Source organism: Ammospiza caudacuta, chromosome 2, assembly GCF_027887145.1.
Source record: "Ammospiza caudacuta isolate bAmmCau1 chromosome 2, bAmmCau1.pri, whole genome shotgun sequence".
In the NCBI taxonomy this organism is placed as follows: domain Eukaryota; kingdom Metazoa; phylum Chordata; class Aves; order Passeriformes; family Passerellidae; genus Ammospiza; species Ammospiza caudacuta.
The window spans coordinates 45,456,383-45,482,683 of record NC_080594.1 but is presented as its reverse complement, the minus strand read 5'-3'; the positions used below and the strand labels follow the sequence as shown (position 1 = coordinate 45,482,683).

The window sequence follows — 26,301 nt, the reverse complement described above, 5'->3', positions numbered from 1 at the left end:
CAGTCAGGGGAATTTGAAGATGCTTGAATCAATAAATACATCACAAGTCTTCCAGCAGGATTTAAACAAAATATCCTCTAAGAGCTGAACTAGAAATCTAACAAAACCTTCCTGTGTATTCCAAAGATAAACTCTAATTCCACGATATCTGTTTTTAAAATACCATTGACTTGTGGGAAATGTTAGAATAACATCTAAATAAAATATTTGGTGTTAACACAGGAGGTATTTTAAGAAATATTAAAACACTAACTGAAGATAATATCAGTGAACGAAACAGGATTTCACACATCTACATAATTCACACCCTGGCAGGTATGAATTTGCTATCTTGGAGCTGGACTCTAATACACAGGGAGCCTAGATAACAATTAGATTAGGCACATAACTCTGAGAACAATAAAGCATTTTTAGATGACTATCATCCTTAGAAAATATTTTTTCTATTATATTAGTTTCACTGCCAATGTGTAGTGACTAGCCAAAAAAAAAATGTCTGTTCTGGTAAATAAAAGGGAAAGTTTGTGACTTCCAAGCAAGAAGGAAAATTTAAAAGATTAAATTTGATAAAAATAAATTACCTTGTAACTTCTACCCTGTCACAGAAAATGATACACAAATTTGGATTCTATTTGAGACTATAAAATTAGTATGAAAAAGGTTCTTAAAGCAAGTAATTCTGTTGCAAAATCTGAACCACCTAAACTGCAGAGTATCACTGGTCTAGTTGAAAAGCAAATAAAATTACAAAGGACAAAATACAGGAAGAGAAATACTTCTAGCAAGTTCAGTTGAAGTGAACTGGAACCCAGTTAATATTTAGGTTATAAGTATTCAGACCTCAAAAATTTTAATTCATATATAAAATCTACAAATAAATAATTTTTGTAGTATTTCTTCAAAAATTTGGTGAAAAGCTACAGTCTGTGGACTCTTCAGCGATGAGTCCCAAAAGATTATTTTAAATCTCTGATGCCCTTAAGCATTTTGAAGGTGTATTGGGTGGACCTTGGCTAGCCACCAGGTGCCCACCATAGCTGTTCTATCACTCCCCTTCCCAGCTGGAAAGGGAAAAGAAAATGTAAGGAAAGGTTCATGGGTCGAGCCAAGGACAGGGAGAGATCACTCACCAGTTAGCATCACGAGCAAATCAGACTTGAATTGTGGAAATTAATTTAAGTTATTGCTAATCAAATCAGATTAGGCTAATGAGAAAATAATCTTCAAATCTCTTCTCACCATCCCTCATTTCTTCCTAGGCTCAACTTCATTCCTGAAATCTCTACCTCCTCCAATCCAAGTAGTGCAGAGCAACAGAGAATGGGGGCTGTGGTCAGTTCATCACACATTGTCTCTGTCTCCTCATGTCTTCCCCTGTTCCAGCACGGGGTCCCACTCACTTGAGACAGTACTCCATTCACTTTAAAAAGCAAGTTCAATTGGGCATGCACAATCAACCTCAGGAGGTCATAAAAAGCTACTGCAAATCCACAGATTTGCCTTCCACTTGTGCTGTCACTGGGATGGTGGACATAAAAGAATCAAGATGCTGTCCAAGTACAGATAGACTGTAACTATCTTTTATCTTTGCATGATAATGTGAGAGTATTCATTCATTTATGAAAATATCCAAAACAACCTAATCTTCAACCTTACTGAGACTTAACCTATCTCATATGATACTCTCTGTGAAGCATTACAATGTGTAAAAGAATGCAGAATTCCTGAGGCAAGATATTATTAGAATTATTAAACATTGTATTGTATACAGAAATAAGCAATGAGCAAACCACGTGCTAGCCATATTCATTATCATTGTCAGTCATATTTGAAGAATCTTGTGCATCTTGCCAGCCACTGATTGTCTTTTTTCTCAAAATAATTTACTGCATTATTGAAGAATGTTTAGATTACTCAGTTGAGTGATCATATATAGCTACTACTGACAGGCTGCAGTTATTTGCATTTGGCAGGATTTGTTGGGATCACTCAACACATGCTACACTCTCTAGAGTGCCTGCAGTGAATATGTCTGCTGTGCTAAGAAAGGAGACAAAACAATGCCTCTGCATTTTCATTTCATCCTCCTAAGGTGGTTACTGGCAATAAGTCATATTAGTTGCAGGTATGGTAAATCCTGTACAGAACAGGATAATTCTTGTTGCTTTTCCGAGGTTTAAAAATACATATGCAGGTCTGTCTGTTTCAATCTGTCAAAATTCAATTTATCACATAGGATAAATTTTATTTTGATGATGACACTTATGTATAGTTCTATTACAATTACAATGAAGGATGAGATTTATTGATAAGAATTCATAAAAGCACAGAACTAAGAGTAAGAAATGAGTCCACTGGCACCACAAGCCCACTTTGCAAGTGTCTAAATTGCACACTCTTCTCATCGCACAGGAAGCCTAAAGCAAAGCTGCATATATTTTGATTGGTCTAATCATTGGTTATGATTAGACTGGGAGCTGGACCGCCTGAATACAAGTCAATATGCAGGCAAAATACAGGGTTTATCAGGTCAGGAGGAAGGAGCATGATTGTAACTAAGTGGTGATGACTGTTGCTGAGAATGAGGAAACTGAGCTGCAGTACAGAAACCCTCTACTGGTGTACAACAGGTAGGATGAGGTGTACTGACTCCTGCAGCTGCACTGGCAGTGGAGATTTTTTTTATTTTAATGCACTGTTCTGCAAAGAGAACATAGCAAGGGATGTGAGATTATTCATTACCATATTCAACATATGAGATGTGTCAAAGGCTTATTCTAACATCAGGTGAGGCAGAAACAAAGAGACACAGTGAACTCTGGAAATCCAGGCTCTAAAACTTTACCATCTTCATCCACTTAGCACATCATTCAGAAAAAAACACTAAGTCATGCTTCTGAGATCATGCCTTTTTAAACAAAATTTTTTTACCTGTATGAATTCAGTATTAAGACTCTCAGAATTACACTACAGAATACTGCAAGACATAATTTCTAATAAATCAATTAGTAATTGCCAGTGTAAAAATAATACTGGTAGCAATATTCAGCTTTTAAATTAGAAAAGTTCTCTGCTGATAAGAAGCTGTGAATATAGTAACACAACAACACTTTCAAAATTTCTAAAAAAAGACCCTTTCTTTTTATTGATGTTTTGGCTTTGCCCAAACACTGGTAATGCACAGGTTACAGAAGAGATATCTGCATGACTTCAAAATGCTGCACTGTGCTGCAGCCTATTTCTACTAAAGTGTTTTGCTGCAGCAACAGCAGCTATCGCTTCTAGGCATGAAAAATTAATAATATTCATAGAAAGTCTAGAGAATCAGTGAAGTAGTGGACATGATACTACATTTCACCTTTCTAAAGCTAGAGACATGGCAGCTGAGCTGGTATCAACTTATTTCTGACTACCCTTGTCCATTAGCTTTAGCTTGGTAATGGATTTCTGAGAAACACTCCTGTTAGAAAACAACCACTGAATTTCCAGTTGTGAACCATGGCATCACCTATGGATCTAAAACAGCTGCTATACTGTCAGAAATGGAAAGGGAATAGAAATCACAGTGAGGAAGAAGCACAGTTTAAGAAAGTAACATTTCTGTTACTTAAATTGCCTAAGACTTAAAGAAATACTGCAAAATACTATCAGAAGGATGAGAAAATATTTCATATGACAAAAAAAAAATCATCTCACAGAACTGTAACTAGAGCAGTCTCACATTTTCAAAATTATAACCCATAGTTTATAGCTTATAATCAATGCTATGGCAGACCAGTTCAGCAGAATGTGAGTTTACATGTAAATGCACTCATTATCTACTTCCCTTACACAGGAACTCTGAGTCCATTCTGATTTTCAAATATTAGCATTTTTAACAACAGCAGATTTTAACAAGTTATGCAAGCCCAGCTGAAATAATGAAAAAAATCAGCAGTCTACAGTGAATCTGAGAGAAACAAAAGCATCTAAATGGATGTTTATGTAAATGATTTTAAGACAAAATCAAAGAGAGATACGTTTAATCTTGGAGCATGCATTAGCTTTGTATTAGACAAGTTATTCAGTTCATCCTATTACATTATGCACCTTCATCCTACTGATTTGTCTTTACATGTCTTTATGTTTGCATGTTCTAAAGAAAATAGTTTGACAATACAGCTATGGATTTAAGTCAGAAGAAATATTTAAACAAACTTACAAGTACTGTATTTGATTGGCAATAAATGCAATACTCAAAGGCTTTTTTTTTTTCAGTCAATCAGAGGTCTTACCAATAGGATATTTCTGCTTGGAGCCCTATTTAAGTGACTGTGAGCAAACAATTAGATACTTTTTTTTAAAACTGCAATTATTAGTCTTGAATTCATAGGAAATTCCAGCTATAGGGAACTTTCAACTGATTTTGCCAAGAATGGTTGGGCCAGATGAACACTGAAGCTTCTTCCAACCTATGATTCTATAATTTTATTTTTTCCCCTCCATAATTTGTCTGTACATAAGACATCACACCAGGGCTGGGCAGACAAATACAGAGAGCCTTGATATATAGACCAGCTCACTTCACAGTTCTGATTTATGAGTCTCAAATCCATCAACTTTCACATTATCTGACACAACTAATTTACCAGTCAAATAAACTATGCTAAAGAGTATTTAAAATATTTGTACTGTTTAACTGCACCTATACAGTAATTGTATGCTCTCATCCAGACTTCACTTAAAAATCATATTTCTATTTGGAATTGAATTTTTTGACTCATTGGAAGAACTCTGGAACTTCTGGAAAAATTCTTCAGAATTTCTGTTTCAGCAAAAGCATAAAATCTTACCCATATTCCATGTGCAAAACTGTCGTACCACTCTTCAGTGTGAACTGAATTATATTATTGGAAACTTTCTCAATAATTATATGTTTATTTAAGTTCTAAATGAATACTCTTGTAACTAAAGATTATATGTTATTATATTAAAATATTATACAGATAAAAATCAAAATAATTAAAAATACACCAATTTACTCTGACTTTCTTATGGAAACAGCATTTATGAACAGGTGGTTGGGTTCTTCATCTTACAATGGCTGCAGAAAGGATTCAGAGGTCAATGAAAAATGGTAACTTTACCTGGGAACTGATGATACGCTGTGATGAACGAGCAATATTAGCTGGCAGGCCAAAAAAGTCAGGTTTATCATCTTCTGGGAGGCTTTCAATAATATGACGATAATCCTGCATAAGAAGAAAAGAATAGGCAGAACAGCAGAAACTTTTTATTCCACTCATGAAAATGAACAGCATATGCTGAAAAGAATTTCATTAAGTGCAGAGCACAACACAAAGATTAAAATAAGTATATAAGACATGACACATTACGATAATCCTATTTATAGGTTTCTTAATTTTATTTATCAGAAACTATTTTTATGTAACATTTCCACCCTAAAAGACCAAAAAGCAATTCTGATTACAGTGATGATATCAAACGAAAACAAAAATATGCCAAGACCATTCCTGAAAAGTAGGTAAAATATTTCTGTTGAAAACTTAAAGGTAAGATTAATGACAATACAGAAAAAAAATACTTTGGCATTTGGAATTCTAATAAGAGTATAACACATATTTATAAAATTAAGAACACTCACTTCTATTTAAATCTACAAAAATATTCACTCAAATAAAGTGAAAAAGTTTAGATAAAAATAGGCTTGAATAATCATTGGAGATGCAGAATAGCATCAATAGTGGTTACAGTGTAAGTCACTAGTGCAGGATGCTCTCCTGCACAAAACAAACAGAGCCTTAGTGGTAGACTAATAGTGTTGCACATCTCTTTTATTGTGATTTAAGGGCAAAAATGTTTACAATCTGCAAGTCTGGCTACACCCTGTTGCTTATGTGCCATGTGCATTTTGTCTTTGCCTGCAGGAGCACGTGCTGGATAGGCACAATTCACTTTAACATGGAATCTCACTTCAGAAGTAACAACAGTAGCAGAACTCTACACCAAACTGAGGATAATACTACTTGAGGAAATACTACTTGAAGACACAAAACCATAAATTCTTACATACACAATCATATAAGATATCAAGAGATATTAAATGCTGTGCAGGCTAGAAAAAAAGATTCATCTACTTGACCATATTATCTACAAGAACAGAGACCAGCCTGGTTTGTTTATCCCTTCTGTTTTTATGATATTAACTCAGCACATCTACAGAAAATAAAAAATAATGGTCATAATAAAGTAATAAAAAAAAATCCAAACCAAATCTAAGCAGTCAGAATCCAGGTAAAGAATGCCAAATCATAGCACTTTACTTTAACTGAGATAATACAATTTATATTTGTTCATATTAGAGGTCTAGTCTGGAGTCCTCCATTAGAATGCAAGTGAATCTTAATCACAGTAACAAAAAAAATTATATTGTGAAAGGACAGGGGGACATCAGTTGTTTAGACTGTTGAATTCCTTCTTGAATTCCTTCTCTTTTACACTAGAGAAATACTGAAGGAGAATCAGAATCCATATTTATCACCAAATAAAATGTCATATACCCTCCATGGCCTCTCAACAGATTTCAGAACGTTGATACATTTTGGAAGCAAGAAGGTATTATTCAGATTTTCCTGTTTCATCCAGAAGTTGTAGGAATATTTAGCAGTCTTTAAAAAAAACACTTTTATGTTAATATACTAATTATATAAAAACATAATTATATCTTTGTCATAAATTAACACAATTTATTTTACACAACTCTTCATAGCTAGGCTGCTCTGCACCACAGTCCAATCAGATCCCATAAAAAAGAAGAGTAAACAGACAGACTTAATGCTCCACACAAAAGAGATACTTTTCTGAAGAAACAGAGGTATCCTTTGGATTGTAACTTGGGTTTTCTTTGTGGAAATATTTCAAGAATAATTCTTGAAAATGAATTATTTTTTAGGTGATAGAAGATGTGTACCTACCAAAATGCTGCAGGAATTCGGTAAAGAGATGGAACATGGGAAAGTACTCATCTTCTTGCCTCTGGTATTTAAACTGCCAATGATTCGTGAATTGAAAAGCTGCTCCAAGTAGGACCGAAGAACTCTCATATCAAAGTAATTATCTACACGACCTCCATAAATTGCATTTTCAAACAAGCCATGAACAAATTCCCACTGAAAATCTTTGGAACCTATGAATTAATTAATTAGTATTAGTTTTGTTTCACTGAATAGCATTGCATTGTAAGCATTTCTTCTTGTCACTGCAGTTCTTCAGGGTAATAAGAACAGATGAACACATCAAATAATTAATTTTTTTTTAATCGTTCTTCTATATGACCAAATAGTAAAAGCTGCAGGAACTTGAAAGAGTTTGTAAATATTTGACATAAAAAAAATGAATACTTAGTGTGTTGCAAATGAAATACTAGAAATTTTGCTTTAGACTTGAAGTGCTTTTTGAACTAAGTGGTTATATGCATTTCAAAAATTATGCTATTAAAATTTTAATTTTGTATTTCTTTGTCATAAATAAAATTTTATACACTATTTTCTACCACAGTATCATCTGATCTCATAAAATAAGCTGACTGATTAAACCAAAAGCAGATCATGCTCCAAATAGGTAAGATTCCTGGAAATGTCATCTTTCAAACACAAAGAGGTCCACGATAGATACTTTGCAAGTCATTATGAATCACACAAAATAGCAAATAAATTAAAGCATGTTAACAATAATTTCCTGGTCAGGTTGATGTTGCATTAGATTACTCTAACCCAGACATATCCCATAAGTTCAAAGAAGTGATTTTTCCTCCATTCTATCATTGTTGCCCAAAATAACTATGTGGCACAGTGATCTACTTGTATCCTACAGCCTTCATGAGCAGGTGAAAGCTTGATCAGAAAGGTAGTCCCTAAAGTCCTTGAAAGGGGGAAGTGGCAATTACTGTAAGTGGGGTTTACTGGTGGTAACTGTTGTTTCCTAATGCCTCAATCATTCCCTCATAAGAAAACATATTTTCACAGTCATAATTAATGATTATCATTGACAGTTAATGATTCCATCTCCTTACCTCTCTGTGTGGTTCAAGTCTGCACAACTAAAGTCTGATTTTAGAAGTACTAACCATCCACAAACCCCATCTAAGTCAACAATCATAAATTATCTCTACATATCCCTAAATTTAAAATGCAAGGAGTTAAAAATAATGCCTTTACCACATTAACTGATATTAGAAATTCCTACACTGGTTATCAGAACAATGAAGTGGGATCTACCTAATAGTGAGTTTCAATATGAAGAACTCTTTTATATTCAATTCACAGTCAATTCATTTTTTAAATATCTAGGTGAACTCACACTGAGAAAGAATAGACACACAAGATTTCATCTTACAGGCAGCCCTGTATTTCCTATTTCTTCCTCTGGACTCAAGAAGCTGAGCAGCATAGTCCCTGGGCATCAAGAATAATTGGTTTGCCCAATCACCCAAAAAATGGATTTATGATTCACTCTGTTTTACTAGTTTTGCTTACTGATGATGAGCTCTACAGCATCTCCACTTTTATATGAGTGTTATAGAAAGATAAAGCTCCTCATGCAACATCCCTACTAATGGGACTTTCCTTAAGAAGTGACTTACCCTCAAAGAGTCCATCAATAATGTCAAAACCAGCACGGAGATCAGACAAAGAAAATTCATAAAACTTGGTCCAACCCTATCATAAAAAGAAACCCAAAGAATTTAATAAAGTGATCATTTAATCACAGATGATAATGAAGTAAAATACCAGTAGCATGTAGTCACTGAATGCTGTATAATACTTAAGGAAAAAAAAAGAATCAACCTGTGTCCTCTAAAGTGTATTTTTTGAAAGATAAAATAGCAGTAGTATAAAAAAATTCAGTTGTAACAGTGCATTTATTTTATATACTTACAAAACTCAGAATCCATTGAGTATAGAAAATATAAACTTAAGGTTATTTTATTTCTCGTCAATATTTACTTCAACTAAAACTTGCTGACATCTGAGACTAGATCATGCATTGAATTACAATATTTTATTTCTGAGGGACTTTTTGTATTTCAATATACAGACAGGATTTTCATTAATAGAACTGATTCTTCAAATACAGTCTTTAAAATACTCCCATCACCTTACTCCTTAATTCATGTCACTTATTGTCTGCCAAAAAAATCTATTAATTACTGCTACTATTTCCATAAAAATGCTGACCACCATATATATTTCAATCATTTGCAGTTTGTACCTCCTTTTTGTTCTTGGGGCATTAGTTTTTATGTAGCAGGAATGCATACTGTGTATGTAATTCTCACAAAAAGCTTTCAGTGTAAATAAATACTGACAAATGAGAAATCATTTAGGAAATCTAAGTTTCAATGGTATATCCTGTTGCTCTATCCTTTTACAGTGTACTTTGCATATGGATGATAGCATAGCAACAGTGCACATGATTCATGATGAGAAATGCAAATGTGTCAGCCACATGCACACGGTCCAGTGAGATGAATACAGCCTGAGGTGAAGCCTGCAGCTGCTGCCCAGGTCACAAAAAACTATCAGCCAGCCACTCTGAAGGTCATACTCTGGAAAGATGTGCCTAACAGTACTATGCTGTGGTTTTAAGACAGATCTGTACATGAACCCAAAACAACTCAAATTCATTATAAAATGCAAGAGCTTCTACCTGAGATTAGCTACTGTCCACCAATGTTAATACAAAATAATTGTGAAATAAAAACTCATCACTGTATACACATTTGTGCAGCTAAATTAAAGAGAGCACCAATCCTATCTTGTGTTACTTGAAAAACTGGTGCCAAAGGAACATGATTTTGAACAAGAACAAAGGAGAATTCATTCCGTTTACCACTTCAATTATTTTCACCTACTGTACTTCTTGAACATCATATTCAAAAGCCTTTTTGGTTGTGACAGGCAACCAACCTCAAAAAAAATCACAAAGTCAAAACCAGCAAAAAACTCTCAAACATGCCAGATCAAATCCTTCAGATGACAAAGTAATTTCGTATCTAGTCTATACAGAAGAAAACAAACAAGACATAAAGTAGTTTGCTGTTTGGTGTTTATTTTGGTCTGCTTAATTTAAGCATCTTGCAGCCAGAAAAAATGTTCACTTTAATCAAAAATTTAGCTAAGGTAAAAATGCATCTCTGAAAATCGTTATAATCCTTGCAAGAAATTAATCATTTCCCTTCTTCTTCCTTCTCCTTGAAGGAGTTTGTATGAAGAAATTGTAGACAATGTCATCTCTTCCTTCCCTCCAGTGTCTCTTTTCATTCAGCTGTGTTTCCATAATATTTTTGCCTGTCCCAGGCAAACAGGATTCACAGAATCTTTTCCACACTTCTGTAGCAGTATCACTTAGGCCACAAATCACAAAATAACCCCATGGAGGCAGAAGCAATTTTCCGAGGGACAAGAACTGAGGTTATCAGGATCTTATTTTGCAATGAATTCAGAGACAATAAAGGCAGCAGAAATACAGAAGTTTTTCTCATTTCTGAATATGACCCAACATATACGTGATGAAAAATACTTTTAAGTATAAAAGCTAATAAATAGGGCAAATTTTTTACAATATAGCAAATAAATTACTACCTGAGGGATATAATTTCTTCTTTCTTGGCATACAGCATGAAACCATGCTAAACAGAAGAGAGAATGCGCTCTAGACAAATTTCCCTTTTTGTTGATTTGTTCTGGTGTCCAGGATTCATAAGTTCGCAAGAGATTTTTTTTGAGGCCTGGAGGTGCCTGCATTGGAAGGAAAAACACTGTTCAAGACAGAACACCTGGTATTTTTATGTGCTATTTTCTTAGATTATAAACTGGAATTTGTAACTTAATTAAATGACAAACAGTACTTAATAAAATAAAATTTAACAAGAAAAAAAAAGTTTGTAATAAATGGCCTAAAACCAGAATGATTCTATAGTGAAAATAGACATACTGAAGGAAATGGTAACCAGAACCAACTTATAGGACTGTACTACACTAAAATAACTTAGTGGTAGGTAATATTCACAAGCACTAGAAATAACTGCATTTAAGGTGTAGGCAGTAGCCACAACCAAAGTGCTTAAAAGTAAAAACAACTGAACACTCAGCCATTCTCAAATTATTTACAAATCTGCAGACAAACATAAATTTTAAAGATATTGAAACTACAATTTTGTATCTCTGAAAATATTTGTTGTTCTTTCTTTCTTTTGAAAAATGGCTTTTAGGGTTTTCATAAATTACCACTGTTGCTTCTGACAAATAATTGCAAAATATTGTAATAAATTGACTTTTTTTTAATATTTGTATCTTCATTGGTAACATTCTACATACATTAGAACATACTACAACCATACAACAATCAAATACCATTTGCAAAGTCATTGCCTATCATGTGGTAACAAAATATTAAATACAATTGGAAAGGGAAAAAAATTATTTAGAATATTACATATGTGCAAAGTTCCAATTATTCCAAAGATAGTGGAATGAGTAACACAGTATTGCAGTTTCTATACCATTAAAGACCTCAATATAAGCAAGAAGGGACTGCAAAAACTTTAAAATACCTGCAGTCAATGTAAAAGTATAACTATTTCAGCTTCTATAAAGTCAGCAACATTGGACTCTTAAAGGTCAAAGTTTCCTGGATTAGCTGCAGGCAAAATCTCCAGACTCCATTATCAATGGAAGACTTAGAAGCACTCCTACTAATGATTTCCATTTTGGACATCACTGCTTAAGTGCATTCATGATTAGACTACTTTCCATTTAGTCCCAGTTATTCCTTAAGTGGAGCCATTTCAAATGCAAAGCTCTCAATTTTGAGAAAAGGCTTTTAACTGTATGTTGTGCTGTATGGAAGGAGAGTCAGTTTTTGTTGAAAGAGTCCAATGAATATAAAGCTCTAAGGCCAAAAAGGAAAATAAGGGAAAAGAAACCGGGATTCTGTAATCTTCAGATGAGGCTATTCATCAAGGAGCAATTCCTTGTTTTCCATCCATGTAACAACACTTGAGTAGATTTTTAAGAAAAAGTGACTAAATGCACAAAATAACCTGGAGCACAAAACAGAACAACTAGCTCTCCGATGTAAACTTATTTTCAGTTCATGCTTTCATTTGAAAAAGCACCTAGGAAAAAATAATATTTCAAGGTAAACCCATATTTTTTGTATTGCATGTAATTGAAGTATAAGGTAAAACCATTTATACTATCTAAACATATAACTTGTTATACATCAAGGTGCATTCAATGTAAGAATCTAATAAAAGCTTTCCAGACAGATCTTACTTCATAAGTTATTTTCAGGCTTGATTGAAGCAAAATTGGAGTAAACTTTGGATGAACTTCCGTAGTAAGCCAAAGACGAAAGTTTGGCTGAGGGTGTAATGTATTCAGTTCCTATTAAAGAGATGTTATATATTGAAATAGGCATTGAGGTGATTGGGGGTTTTTATACATAGAACAGTATTTACAAAAGTATAATATCCTGGATTAGAAAGTTAGGTTTATTTAAAAAATCGACAGTTGCTTATACACATAAAGTTATAGTTCAAGATGTGTTGCCTCCACACATTCTATATCATTGCTGTGCTCAAATCTGAAGTTCATCCTAGCTGTGTCAAAATATTTGCACCTTTCTCTTAGATACTAAATTCACTACATAAAAATATAGAGCAGTTCTTTACTTCTTTTAAGTACAATAACACCAGAAGGCTACATCAAAAATGATGAAGGCTTGCAATGTGGGCTGCATATCAACAACAGATCTAAATGACTTTCAACACCAGTATAGCTATATTAATTTCTTTTTCTTCAAGTATTTGTTGTATGAATCCTTCGTGTATCATGATTCACAGAAAACTGAAGATTGGAAAACTGAGTTCTAAGAGAAATACTGTCAAAAGTTATTTCAAATATAAAGGCTTCACAAAAATATATAATTATTGAATATATGGAAACACACTGCTGGTGCTTTACGCTCAGTTGAAACCCACACATTCGTCATCAGACACCAAAGTTGCCTGACAAGTGGTTTCAGAACAAAGTCAAGAGTTTTGTGTATGTGTATTGGAAGAAATTTAGCTCAGAAACCTCTTGAAAGACTTTCTTACAAGCCATTCATTCTGATAATCTCTAGACCATAATTATTATCATTTTGTTTTCAGTGTTTTTAGTAAAGAAAATAATCTGAAAAACTGTTACTTGTTCAGCTACTTAAGTAAAATGACAACTATAAGTGGTACACAGTATAATGGAATTGTGAAGCTTGGAAGGAACTACCAGAGGCTGCCTAGTCCAACTCCATGCTCAGAACAGAGCCAGATACAAGTTGCCCAAACCTGTAGCCAGTCAGGTTTTCAGAATCTCCAAAGATGGAGACTCGGTAGCTTCTCTAGGCAACTTGTACCAGTGTTTGACCACCCTCACACTAAAGTAAGCTTTATCATATATTTAAATAGTATTTCCTGTATTTTAGTTTATGCCCATGATCTCTTGTCCTGCCATGGGATACCACTGAAAAGGGTCTGATTCAGTCTCCTTTATTCTTTCCCATCAGCCAATACACAAAATTCTAAGATTCCCTCTGAGGCTTCTCTTTCCCAGGCTGAACAGTCCCAGTTCTCTCGGTTTCTCTTTGTATGATACAGGCTCCAGTTCCTTCAGGACCTTTGCAGCATTTTACTGAACTAGTTCCAGTATGTCCATGTCTGTCTTGCACTGGCCAGCCCAGTAGGGGACACAGAACTCCAGGAGTGTCTCACCAGTGCTGAGGGGAAGGACGACCTCCCTCCACCTGCTGACAGCATTATCTAAAACAGCCCAGGATGCCAGTAGTCTTTGCTGCAAAGTCATTTTGCTGGCTCATGGTCCCCTTCTCACTCACCAGGACTCCCAGACCTTTTCTACCAAGCTGTTTTTCAGACAGTTTGTCCCCACACTGTTTGGGTGGCTGAAGTTACTTCTTCTCATGGGAAGCACTTGCCATTTCCCTTTGCTGACCTTCACAAGGTTCTTGTCAGCCTACTTCTCCAGTCTATCAAGGTCCTTTTGAAGGAAAGTACACTCATCTGTTACATCAATCATTTCCCTCAGTTTTTTTATCATCTCTGCTAGCTGAGGATGCACTTTGTTCCATTATTCACCTCATTAATTAGGATGTTAAACAATGTTGGTCACAGTATCAATGCCTAGAGCACAATGCTGATGACTGGCTCCAACTGGATTTTTTAATGCTGAAAGTAACTCTTTGAGTAACTCAATTAGGCCATTTTCAATCTACCTCGCTGTGGTACACTTGGGTCCACATTCAAAGACTGTAGAACTGAATTTCTGTACCTGGATGGAACTGACTTATGAATATGCAGCAGTCCCTTGAGAGGATGTTCAAATGTAAGAATTACATAGCCTCACACTTGCTAATGGTATGCAAAACAGGCAAGGGGATGTGCAGACTCAAACATCAGCAGATCTTAGTATATATTAAGCTCAGCAAGAAGTTTAACACATTCAGTATTACGTTCATGTGGAAAGAATAAGACCCTCCTGACACATATATCCATATTTTAATACTTACAAGATCTGAAATTTTGTATTCAGTAAGGAGCTTACAAATATTTCATTACTGTTGACTGCCTTGTTCAGACTACATGACAAACATATCAATTTTATCTTGCTTTGCCTGTCCATTTTTTCAGAATGGATTATAGGAATGCTGAAGGTACGTGCCACGTGGTTACTGTGAGACAATGACAGACTCCAAGCTGACGTCCATGGACTATGCTTTACAAAAATAATTGAAAACTGGAAAATTAAGACTGTAGTAACTGTTGAAGGAATTCCATGATTTTCTTCTGAATTTCTTTTGAGGATTTCATGGTGATGTTCATGAAAAGTATATCATGTAAAATCAATTTTAATTAGCAAGTTAGTGATTTTATATGCCAAAAGTGCATGTTTCTATAAAATATGAGACATTTTAATTTCAAATTAGCAAAAACCTCCTAGTGAGTCAGCCTGAGTCTACATTTCAAAAAAAAAAAAAAAAAAAAAACTACTAAAAAGAAAGCCCTAGAACTAAGGGGGGAAAATTTCAATTCAAGCACACGTAGATTCATGGTTCATGAAAAAACATGGGTAGTATCCCATAAAATACCAGAAGTCCTAACTGGGGCATTTGCTCACTCACTGTGGTAGAAATACTGTACATTGTACAAAAATTAAAGCACTCACACAAAGAAGGGAGCTGCTTAGATCTGAAGCAGTTCACCTTATTCACAACTGAGAAAACCCCAAAAGTATATTTTTAAACTGCAATTTTAAACATCACCATAGAAATGCCTGAAATGCTTCTAAAAGGTTGCATACTAATTTTGTCTGGTTTCCCGTATCATCTTCTCTATTCACCCTCACCTTCTCCAATACAGGAAGCCAAGATGTAACGAGATGCAGGTTCTTCAAACACAGCCATTCTCCATTCTGAGCACATTCTCTTAAAGTTTGAATAGCCAGGTCAGCTTGGCCCTGGCCCATGGCAATCTGAAATGACAGACACAGTTGTATCAAGAATCTCTCATACCTCATTTAACAGTTAAATACAACTTCATGCTTTCAAGTTAGGAATACATACTTTAAAAAAAAAGAGTGCTAAAGACAACCAGAATTTTCTCTAATGTTAAAGGTTACTAAAGTAGGGAAAAGATTAAGGAAAACAAGTTCTTCTTTGCAACTTATCTAGCCAGTTTCTGTACAAACAACATTACCTAGTCTTTTAATGGAAAAAACCATACATCACTCGGTGACAGTGATTATATTCTCTGGGAAGTCAAAAAGTAATTTAAATAACAATGACTAAAGTGCATTACTGCAGAACTGCAAATATAAGAGAGAAATGAGAACTAAGTTTCTTTTGGCTAGAAGTTAGGAGTACTCCATTTGAAGAGAAATACTCAATTTTGCTGGGATATATGAATAGTTTAACATATACTCCTTTCTTCACTTTTTATAGTACCACATTAGTTCTACCTTACAATCTATTTGGAAGATAACGACAACAAAAAACCCTGAACCAAACAAGTTGAAAATAAAGATGTTTCAGCCAATGCAAAAGGTCTTATCCTGGTATTTTGATTCTCTGACTAAGTAGAACTGTCCATAATATCTTAAAATAATTGAAAATAGCCAAAAAAAGACAGCCGAAAGTCACTAGCAATACAGTAGCAGACAGTACAAATTTAGCACTCTTTTCATTATCCCATGTGAGAAATTTATCAGCAGAGAAGAAAATTCTATCTTTTATGTTCTATTCAAATTAGACGAGAAAGTGTAGGAAAAAAACCAAAAAATATTCTCATTAGTGTTACAACTTTCAAGTGATTTAACTTTGAATCCTGATCCTTAACTGAATACCATACTATGTTGCATTTTGAAACTCCAACATATTGGACTTTATCCAAAGGATATTTAGAGATAAACATGAAAATCGATGTGGCAGAGTAAGAAATATGCGTTCTGCAATGTTCACAGCTAGATAAGATAGCAGTAGGATCTAAATATTTACAGTTTGATGGGAAAAATATATTATACCAGTTTATGTTCCAGGAAAGGAACAATTTCAAGGACTATTTAAAAGCAACATTAAACTCGACATTTTCCATTTCTATGCTAACCAGTTATCAGCTAGATAACAACTTCCCTCCCCTTAATATGTCAAATGACAGAAGGAAATAATATTTTTGAGAAAGTTATAAAGCATATTGGTACTGTGCATTGGGAATATTAGGAAACCACTTGATTCATATAATAATTTTAATTGGAAAGGATCCTGGAAGGTATCAAGTCCAATCTCCTGCTCAAAGTAGGGCCAGGTATGAAAGATTAAATCAGGAACTAAAGGCTTTGTCCAGTGGATTCCTGGAAACCTTCAAGGATGTAAAATATCTCAAAATATTTTACAGAATTTAATGAAATACCTAACTATTCACAAGCACTGAAGACGCAATTTGTGTTTTCTATCGAAGAAAGAAATGTGCAAATCCTATAAGCAGAGGAGATTATGAAGTCTAGGTTTTAGTGGTTTTTGTTTTCTTCAGTTACTCCACACCAAGAAAGATGATGCTGCAGCACGTAAAACAATTCTCAGCCTCTTTTGTTCTTTTCCATCCATCTTCTCATTTTTTCCTTCTCCACACTGGAGGAATGTTTCTTATTTGGATTCTGCTTTTGAGAGCATGACTAATGTGTGTCCCTTCTCCAGTCCATTTTGCCAGTGGAATGAGAAGTTAGTGTCAAGACAGGTGGGAACAACAAAACAGCACAGACACCAAACTATGATTTTACTTACTAACTTTCTTGGAAAACAAAGTAAAACAGATATTACTACAAAGTTTTACATATTGTGGGCTTTAATCACTACACTTATCTAAGACTGACCTGATGGTAGCACTCAGTATTTCTTTCAACACTGGCAAGTTCCTGTAATTCTTGAGAAGGATCAGCACCAGGAGAAATTATTATCAAGATGGGTTCAATTTCCAGTGTCTCTTTATACAGACGTTTCATATTCAGAGGTGATGGAGATAATTCTTTTATTCCTGTAATTAGAATTAGAATTATTATGGAAATAAAGTGACTATACATGATGGAGTGCTTCATTATCCACTTAAGAGTTCATCTGGCTGTCAAGAGTTCTGTTCATGAGACACCATAAAACCAGTTTGAAAATGAAGAAAATATCCTTACAACATGCAGGTAGGTATTAGGCACCCCATACTGAGAAGAAAAATATTTCTGGATTTCCAGTTTGACAAACTGCAGTCTTTATTTAGAGTGTAGTCTTGAGGAAAACATACAAAAAGAGAGGAGAGGAGTGGAGTGAGAAGCTATGCTATTTGCTAAAAGTCATTGCAGTGTGTATGTCCACATGCAGAACTTCTCTCTTTACTGCTTTGAGAGCCTTAACTATCCGGCTTACACAGTTCTTGGTACTGTGATTACTTACATCTATTTTTTGTTCTAATATACAACTTAAATGTCTACAATGTTGACCTAGTAAAGGCAAGGTATTTATACATGAGGCCAAAGATACATGTATAACTGATTCATAAATTAAATAGTGTTGACCACATATTTTCATGCATCTTTAGAGCAGCACTTAACCAATGTAGCATTGGGTGCAACAGGAAAGCAGAACATAGACTAAGACAGAAGAGCCCAAATCAGTGACATCTATGCCACAACTACTAAAAAGATGCAATACACACTTCCTTGAGGATGCAGTCTGTTTTCAGACTTGAGCTATTGAATGTTGCACATAGAACAATGCCATATCATTTGTACCATAGAATCATGGAATAGTTTCTATTGAGACCTCAAAATCATCTGGTTCCAATCCCCCACCATGGGCAGAGGCACTTTCCACTAGACCAAGACGCTCAGAGCCCTGTCTAGCCTGGCCTTGAATGCTTACAGGGATGGGGTATCCACAACTTCTCTGGGAAATCTGTTTCAGTCCCTCCCTACTCTCACAGGAAAGAATTTCAGTCTAATATCTAATCTAAATGTACTCTCTTTCAGTTTGAAGTTGTTCCCTCTTGTTCTGTTACTACATGCTTTCTTGTGAGCCCCTTTAAGTACTGGAAGGCTGTTACAATGGTGTATTTGTGTATAGCGTGTAAAATAAAGAAATAAGCATGCATCAGGTGTTACAAAATACCTTAGTAGAAAATTATGAACATTATCCTCAAAAGAAATTATTTTACTCTCTCTTCACCCATAAATTTCAAAATATAGGTAAAAGGTGAGAAAAGAAAAAAAAGGTCTGGATAAAACAGAATTGAAAGGCTTTCTTTTAGGATATACAGCTCTTTTGGAATTCATTTTTTCTCACAGGAAAGCTGCCAAATGAGATTGGAAATTTAATGGCTCCCTTTAGAACTATGTGAAACAGTTTGTTTAAGTTGTTTCAGGGCAAGGACACTCAAAAAGACAATGCAGAAAAAAAACGATGAAAAAATATTCATACAAGCATGATGTTTTTTATTGGTTAGAAAGTGCTAGTCAGGATTTTTCCAATCTTACTGACACACATGAAAAATCTGTGGCTAATTTGTGGATGATTTACTGGTTTTGAAAACCCAAATGGAGTCCATGGTATTCTGCCTTCCTTGGTGAGGCTGTAGCTTCACTCATCAAAAACAGTCCCTTGTGCAGCGTTCCTCCAAGGAACTGGCCCCAACACAAGTAATTTATGTAATACATTAAGATTTGGAAGACATTAAGCAAGCAAATAAATTTACTCTGCATTCAGGTCTCTGCTGGTTTTTGAGCCACACACACTGTAGATCACTCTTGTCATTTGAGTCCAGCAGGCAGGGGCATTGTCAGCATGGGCCATGTCACCATGACCCACATACCCTCTCTATCTACTAATAATGTTTGACAGATAAGCTATACCTTAATGCTGACAATCCCAGTCTGGCTGACAGATATGGAGCCAATTTTGAGCAACAAATAATGTCCACAGACAGCATAAGGGAGTAAGATAAAGTGACTTTTAAAACTTACAGTGCTTACCTTGATGAGACACTCAAAACTGCTAAAAACTGAAGGAAGGGTTTTGTGTGCTGTACTGCAATATAAAGGTTATTTGGCATACTGGTTTCAAACTTTGGATATAATAGATATGAGAGAGGAAATTGACTGACTAGAATAAATAGACAACCGTAGCACTGAACCACGCTAATCATGTGTATTTTTAAACAGACAGTAAAAAGTATTACAGACCAAGAGCTCTACAAAAATGACTGATATTAATGAAATAATATTTTAAGACTCAATTTATAAAATATCAAACCTAATAGTCTTTAAATGGTAAATTACATAAAATAATATTTATGGAAAATCTGAGTCTTAAGGAGAGTGCTGCAGCGTAAAACTTAGAGAAAACCAGTTATCCTCCTTTCTTGATTACTCCAGTGTTCAAGAATTAAAAGAGTTCGACAGATCTTTTTATTATATTTTCAATCACTGTGCAGAATAAACCAAACCATTTTAAAAGCACTTATAAGAATATCTTACAAGAACAAAATTAGCAAACCATTTACAGTATATTTTCATACACTAAAACTTAGGGATTCCATGAGAACTATAATACAAAAGCGGAACGTAGGACAAAAAATCCTATTTAATTGTTGTGCAGAAATACCCTGGTGGAAATTTAACTTACCTAGGGCTTTACATGCAAAAAGAGCCATGGCACTCTGTAGTCTGTCTGGTCTGACAGCCTGGATCACAAGTACCTTAAAATAAAATATATTCAGAGGAGATGAGTTATATATAGTGATAATTTAAAACGCAGAACTCTTATAAGAAGGATGAATTCTTTGAATTTATCTTCAGAACAAAGTTATTTTCTCTGAATATCTACAGCTATCTGATCATTGCTTTCCAAGATAATTGACTGTAATTGTCCTTTTCTAAGTAGTTTGTTCTATTAACAGAATCAGAAGATAGATCTATACCTAATGTCTACTTGTAAGCTACAAACTTTTCTACAATATTTTAGAAGAAAAGTAGCTATGTGGGTAGCTAGAATGACAGAAAGCACACTTAGCTTTATACTAGCATCTAAATTCTGTGCACATATAGAGGCAGCAATGTCCTACTTGGAATAGAAATATTTCTGGTTTCAGTTCAAACTAATTTATGAGTGGCATATCAATCTAACAATGTAATTTCAATACATTTCATAAACATAAAATTCTTAATATTTTCTGTACAAGAAACAAGATGCACTGATCATTCCAGATTTACTTTCGGATAAAAGCAGACATTTTCTGACAACACACTGCAGACATAAGAAGTGGTCTTCAGCATTTCATTGAATCAAATATGACTCAGAAAAATTCCTTTCCAAAAGGGTTTGTTCCTAAATTGCATCCATGCTATTTCAGAAATTTCCCTCCTCCACAAAAAACTCCAAATAGACAGTAGCTAAGAGCCAATCAACATGGAACTACATTGTCAAATACCCCATCATTTCTCTGGATGTTTTCATATAAAGTAACTTCAAAAGAAAATCACAGCATCATTTGAAAGTAAGTAACAACATCTTTTTCCACAAACACAAGTGTTTATATTTTTCTCTTCCAGAGGAAACCAACCTTCAGGTTGAGGAAGGAACTTGCCTTTCTCATATTCTTGGTGTGTTCTTTAGCACCAGCTTTTCAGAAGTCATTTTTCATTTCTTCTATTCTATAGAAGCAGAGGTGGCTACTGCACTTTGTGTCTGATGTGTGAGCTTGCACATTCAGTGAAGTAAGATGCTCAACAAGCTGACACATACCGCAGTAACAAGTAGCAACCATGAAAGAATTTTAATACATATTCATAAAATTAATTCTGTGAATATTTCTAAAGAATTTGTTACTTGATAGGGTGTACTCAGTTGTTGCTAATATATCAACACTAAAAAGAATCAGATAACAGAGAAATAATATGCACTATAGTAAAAAAATATAGAATTCTTAGATTAAAAAACCAAAAAAAACCCAAGTTAAACTGCAGGACAATGTAGATACTGTCACTGCTTATAATTCAATCAGGCCTGGATGTAAAATATACTTTCACTGGTGAAGTCATAATTAATATAATGAATGGAAAGATTACCTGCTGAAACAAGGACATTCTTTGTACAACAGCAGACGGAAAGTCTTGTTCACATACAGAGCTCTGAGAAAAAGTGCGCCACAGACTTTCATCTTCAAAGCAAAGTGTCTGATAGAGACCTGGGAGTGAAAGCTACGAAACAAATATTGTAGATTTAACTGTAAAGAAGAATAGCCATTTGGGCATTGTATATTTTAATTTATTTCCAAATATCATTATGAACACTCCTTGGCAAATCACAAAATTCAATTTTATCCTTGGAGTTAGGGAAGAAAAGAGTACATTTTAAAATTAACCACTTGTTTACCTGTTCCCTGGAAAGACTAAATCTATATTTGCACTCTAATTTTAGTTTTATACCTTAAGGTTCTTTGATTTTAAACTTTGGGCTTTACCTTTAAGCCCTTTCCTCTAATAATATCTGCTATCTGGTATCAGTAATGGCTTGCTATCAGTGCATGCTACTGATTCACTCAGTTACTCAAGTTCTGTTTGTTTGTTTAAACCTCTAACTATTATGCTTGCCACAAAATTATTGTGATTATTCTTGATTTCTGGTTAAAGAGAAATTAAATAGTGAACTCTGGGTTTAGCAAAAGGCATCCTTGCCAAAGAGCAGTCAATGTTTTTTTCCTTGCTGCTGAGCTACATGCAGGAGGAGAAGAGGCTAAGACAGAATTTCAGGACTAATATTTTCCTTTAGTACCCTTCAGAATCACAGGACTTCAACATTGACCAATGCAGGAAAGAGCTTTTGTTTTAGTTCAGTCTGAGCAATCACAAACTCTATAACACCTATGAAGATGTACAGAGAAATCTGATGAGGAGTATATTAATTTCTGAATCAACAGTTTATGGCTTTTAATACAATATGAAGTGATTTGTGAAAGTCATTACACTAGTGAAATCCACAACTAAATATTGTTTGCAATTTTCTTCTATCATCCTGCCTATAAAAATTGTAGAATTGTGCAGTATTTTCTAGTATCAGTAAGATGACAAGTTCACTCACATGCATTGAAATTCATTACAGACAGGGTAGAAATGTTCATGAAAAAGGCTCAGAAAAATGAGATTAAAATGAAAACCAAAAAACATTTGGTCTTTTTTAGGCAACTATATATTAAGCCATGGTTCCTGGAAAATAGAATAAACAGCTTAAAACAACAAAATATTTTGTTCTGACAAATAGATATCTGAGTATTCATGTCCAGATTGCCATCTGCCAAAACCAAAGTTATTTAAATTTAAATTCAAGAGACCATATGATGTATACCTTCAAAGATGCTACTGCCCAGACTCGGTCCTGTTCTATCCAAGAGGGAACCTGGTCACGAGCACTTCTTTGTGAATCCTTATGGAAGCAAGTTATATCACACATGTAAGCTACACAATCTTTTATGAAACACTATATTCAGTAATAAGGTTGTGAAATACATGTTTTTTAATAAAAACATTCACAACAGCAATCTTTCCGCTGTTTTTTGCTAAGTTCATAAATGGCATAACAAAAAAGCTACCAAAATATTTAAATACGAGACATAATGTTCACATTAACACTCGCTCAGCTACTTGAGCTTGAAAATACTTTATCCATTTAGAGCATCCTTATAACATTCTCAATTCTAAGTAATTTTTTACTAATAACAAGTGACACAAATGATTGGCTATCTGCATAGGCACTCTGAGAAACTGGCTTCAAAAAACAACTCCATTGCACATATTCACAATCATGAAGATGGTTCTTCACACAAAGAGCCAAACACCTGAACATCTCTGCACTGGTAATTTGGCAACAGCTCTATTTTTCTGCTCTTTAGATGTTTGGCATGGAGGAAGTGCTAAGGATGAACTACACTGTTTAAGCTCCAGTGGAATTTCTGGATTCACTACATCATCTGTTATTAAAAGATCTTACAGTACACATTAACTAGTCTGAGGAGTCTCTGCATGGAAATGCATTTGGATCTCTCAAGGAATGAGAAACTTCAAGAGAATCTTAAATGCTCAGCAGAGAAAAAGAGAAGCTTTTTTGTGAAAGGGTATCTCAGCCATGAGTTACAAAGTCTGAGAAACAAAACTAGGAAATTTGGAAGTGATTGTAAGAATAAATTTGACATGGGTCTGCAATATACATTCCATTTGGGCTGAAGGGCACACAAGCACAGTCTTTCCAAAACCTATGGATTGTGCCTTAGATAGGGTAGAGGTAAGACTGGTATTAAATTCCATTATACAATCAGATCACACATTCCTTGAAAATGGCCTACAGCAAGAAATACTAGACAATCACTCAGTTCACAGACATTTAAATGAATTACAGTGACTCCAGACAGATGAAGGGGGACTTCTGCAGTCACACTGAAATGCAAAGCCTGTAGTTGAGCCTTCTAATGGCTAGAGAAACTGGATTTCAAGGATCATTTTAGCTACCAGCTGCCTGAGAAAATGTACCTAAAGTACAACACATACATGACTCTGGGAGAAGGAGGGATTTAGAAATACTGATTTTAGTTACAGAAGAGGGCTGAAAACGTCCTCAAACATGCAATTTCAAATTGCCATCCTGGTCACAGAAAAAATAAAAGAAAATACACAACAAAGGCAAAAAGATATTCAAATTAAAAAAAACTATTTGCCATGTTCAAAAATTCTTTAATAAATTTATATCTTTATATTACTATGCGAAAAGTTACTTTTTTCTTTAATGTATGAATACAATTAATTAAACAACACAGTAAGAATAAAACTTTAACTTTTCAGGATTAAAGAAAGTGTTCCTTATTTCAAAATATGAAAGTAAATGTAGCTTACTGATTTTTTGATTGTGTCTCCAATGATCACACCTGTAAAAGTCTCCCATTCCTGGGTGGAATAAATGAACAACTCAGATAAGTCACAAGACACCTTTAAGAACTAAGATTAATATGTAGTAGCATGTAGACAGAGTAGGAAGATAAGCAAATTAAATGCTGGATTCTGAAAGAGTTCCAAGACATTTTTTAATGTCTTGCTAAGAGATGCTACCAGAATGTAAGTCCTTTTGCAGAATTCAAGCTAAGTGGCTGCACTGCTTTATAAGAAAAAAAAGCAAAGGGGAAATTCTACACTTTCTCAGCATCCACAGTTCCTACCCAGACTGCCCATCTACAGACTATCAGGAAGCAGCAAATGTGGCTGGCAAGGGCACACGTCCTGCCTGGTGGGGCATCAGCAGCCCACACAGAACAGGTAACTATAGAAAGCATGACTGAATTTATGTATGATTAAAACTTTTAGACTTCATATATGTATCAAGAAAGACAATTTTAAGTCGTTTAGACAAGTATTTAAAACCACTAGAAATCACATAATCCTGTATTTGGAGGTGGCAAGAAACAGACCAAAAATTCTTCATAAGTATTGAAATTTTGCATAAATAATACCTATATTCTATGATGAAGATTTTTTATTAAAGAGAATAGTAACATCAGACATTTAAAAGTCGATTGATATAAATCCCAGCATAATATTTTGCATCCATCAGTCTCACTGAGTCTTGAAAAGGCTCCCTCTTTCATTTACAAACTGATGCTCATCTCCCAGTTACAAAGAAAATGCTTGTGCACACAAAAACGCATGGAGCATTTTTTGGTTTGTGCAATATTGTTATGAAAAGAAGAAACACAATATACACACAATATAAAACTACCTCAGAAAAATCTATACATATTGATTCAGAAAGAGAATGTCCTTACTGAGAACCAAGGCATTCTAAGGCATATTGCTGAAGTTGTACTATAAATTTCAAATCGCTATGCAAAAAAATACTTAAGTGAAGAAGGTTCAATTCTTTTGGGACAGGGTCTTAGAATACTAAATTCTCTAGCAGCATATTAAGCAACTCCTAGTCTCATCACATTAAAAGCTTTAGAAGAAATAATTTCAAAAGAATAACCACTTCAGCTTCATTTTCTTCACTAAATATTTTCTACAAGCACTTTTCTCTTAACAATTTAATGAAAATAACTTTTACCTTTAAGAGAAGTAAAAAAATTATTGCTATTATTTGCCTGTTTTCACTCTTGAGAATTCAGATACAGTAGAAATATGCATTATATGTAACCTAGATTAAGCTAAGAGCTCTAATAGCTGATGGAAATGCATGCTTAACAATAGAAACCAACACTTAGGGCTGTACTTTACAAACACTTCAGAAGCCAGGATTTAATTTAGTCAGAAAACTGTTTCCAGGTTGCTGCCTTCATGACTTTAGAAACTCAAGAAAGATAAAGCAACTTATTTTCAGAAGCTCAAATAAAATAATAAATATCAAACAGCAAACTTTGGATAATGAAGAGCAGCCAGGATATATTTCTGCTAACAAATGAGTTATTTTTATAAGGCCACATCATTGCTTTGTCAATCCATATGTCTACAATGAAACTACTTCTTCATTGGAGGGTTCCAAACAACTTGTTTTGAACCTTGTACCTTAAGCTCATATATTTCATATAATCAAGTTTCATTACTTCCTTCAAATGTATTATCTGATGTTTACCTCTATAATGGACTCTATTGAACTGACATCTACTATCATTTGATG

General features: G+C 34.4%; 1 protein-coding gene across 1 annotated transcript in view; it reads right to left on the bottom strand.

Annotated features, from left to right (window-relative positions):
• The window catches only part of DYNC2H1 (dynein cytoplasmic 2 heavy chain 1), a 142,836-nt gene that overhangs the window by 45,296 nt on the left and 71,239 nt on the right, over positions 1–26,301 (bottom strand). Inside the window, exons 72-82 of the mRNA XM_058800623.1 lie at positions 24,531–24,581; positions 22,993–23,070; positions 21,717–21,848; positions 20,275–20,347; positions 17,481–17,641; positions 15,462–15,587; positions 12,339–12,449; positions 10,644–10,799; positions 8,642–8,717; positions 6,975–7,186; positions 5,127–5,231 (exon numbers count right to left, since the gene is read on the bottom strand). Of these exons, the coding sequence (XP_058656606.1) occupies positions 5,127–5,231; positions 6,975–7,186; positions 8,642–8,717; positions 10,644–10,799; positions 12,339–12,449; positions 15,462–15,587; positions 17,481–17,641; positions 20,275–20,347; positions 21,717–21,848; positions 22,993–23,070; positions 24,531–24,581 (1,281 nt within the window). The remainder of the gene's footprint in view (positions 1–5,126; positions 5,232–6,974; positions 7,187–8,641; positions 8,718–10,643; positions 10,800–12,338; positions 12,450–15,461; positions 15,588–17,480; positions 17,642–20,274; positions 20,348–21,716; positions 21,849–22,992; positions 23,071–24,530; positions 24,582–26,301) is intronic.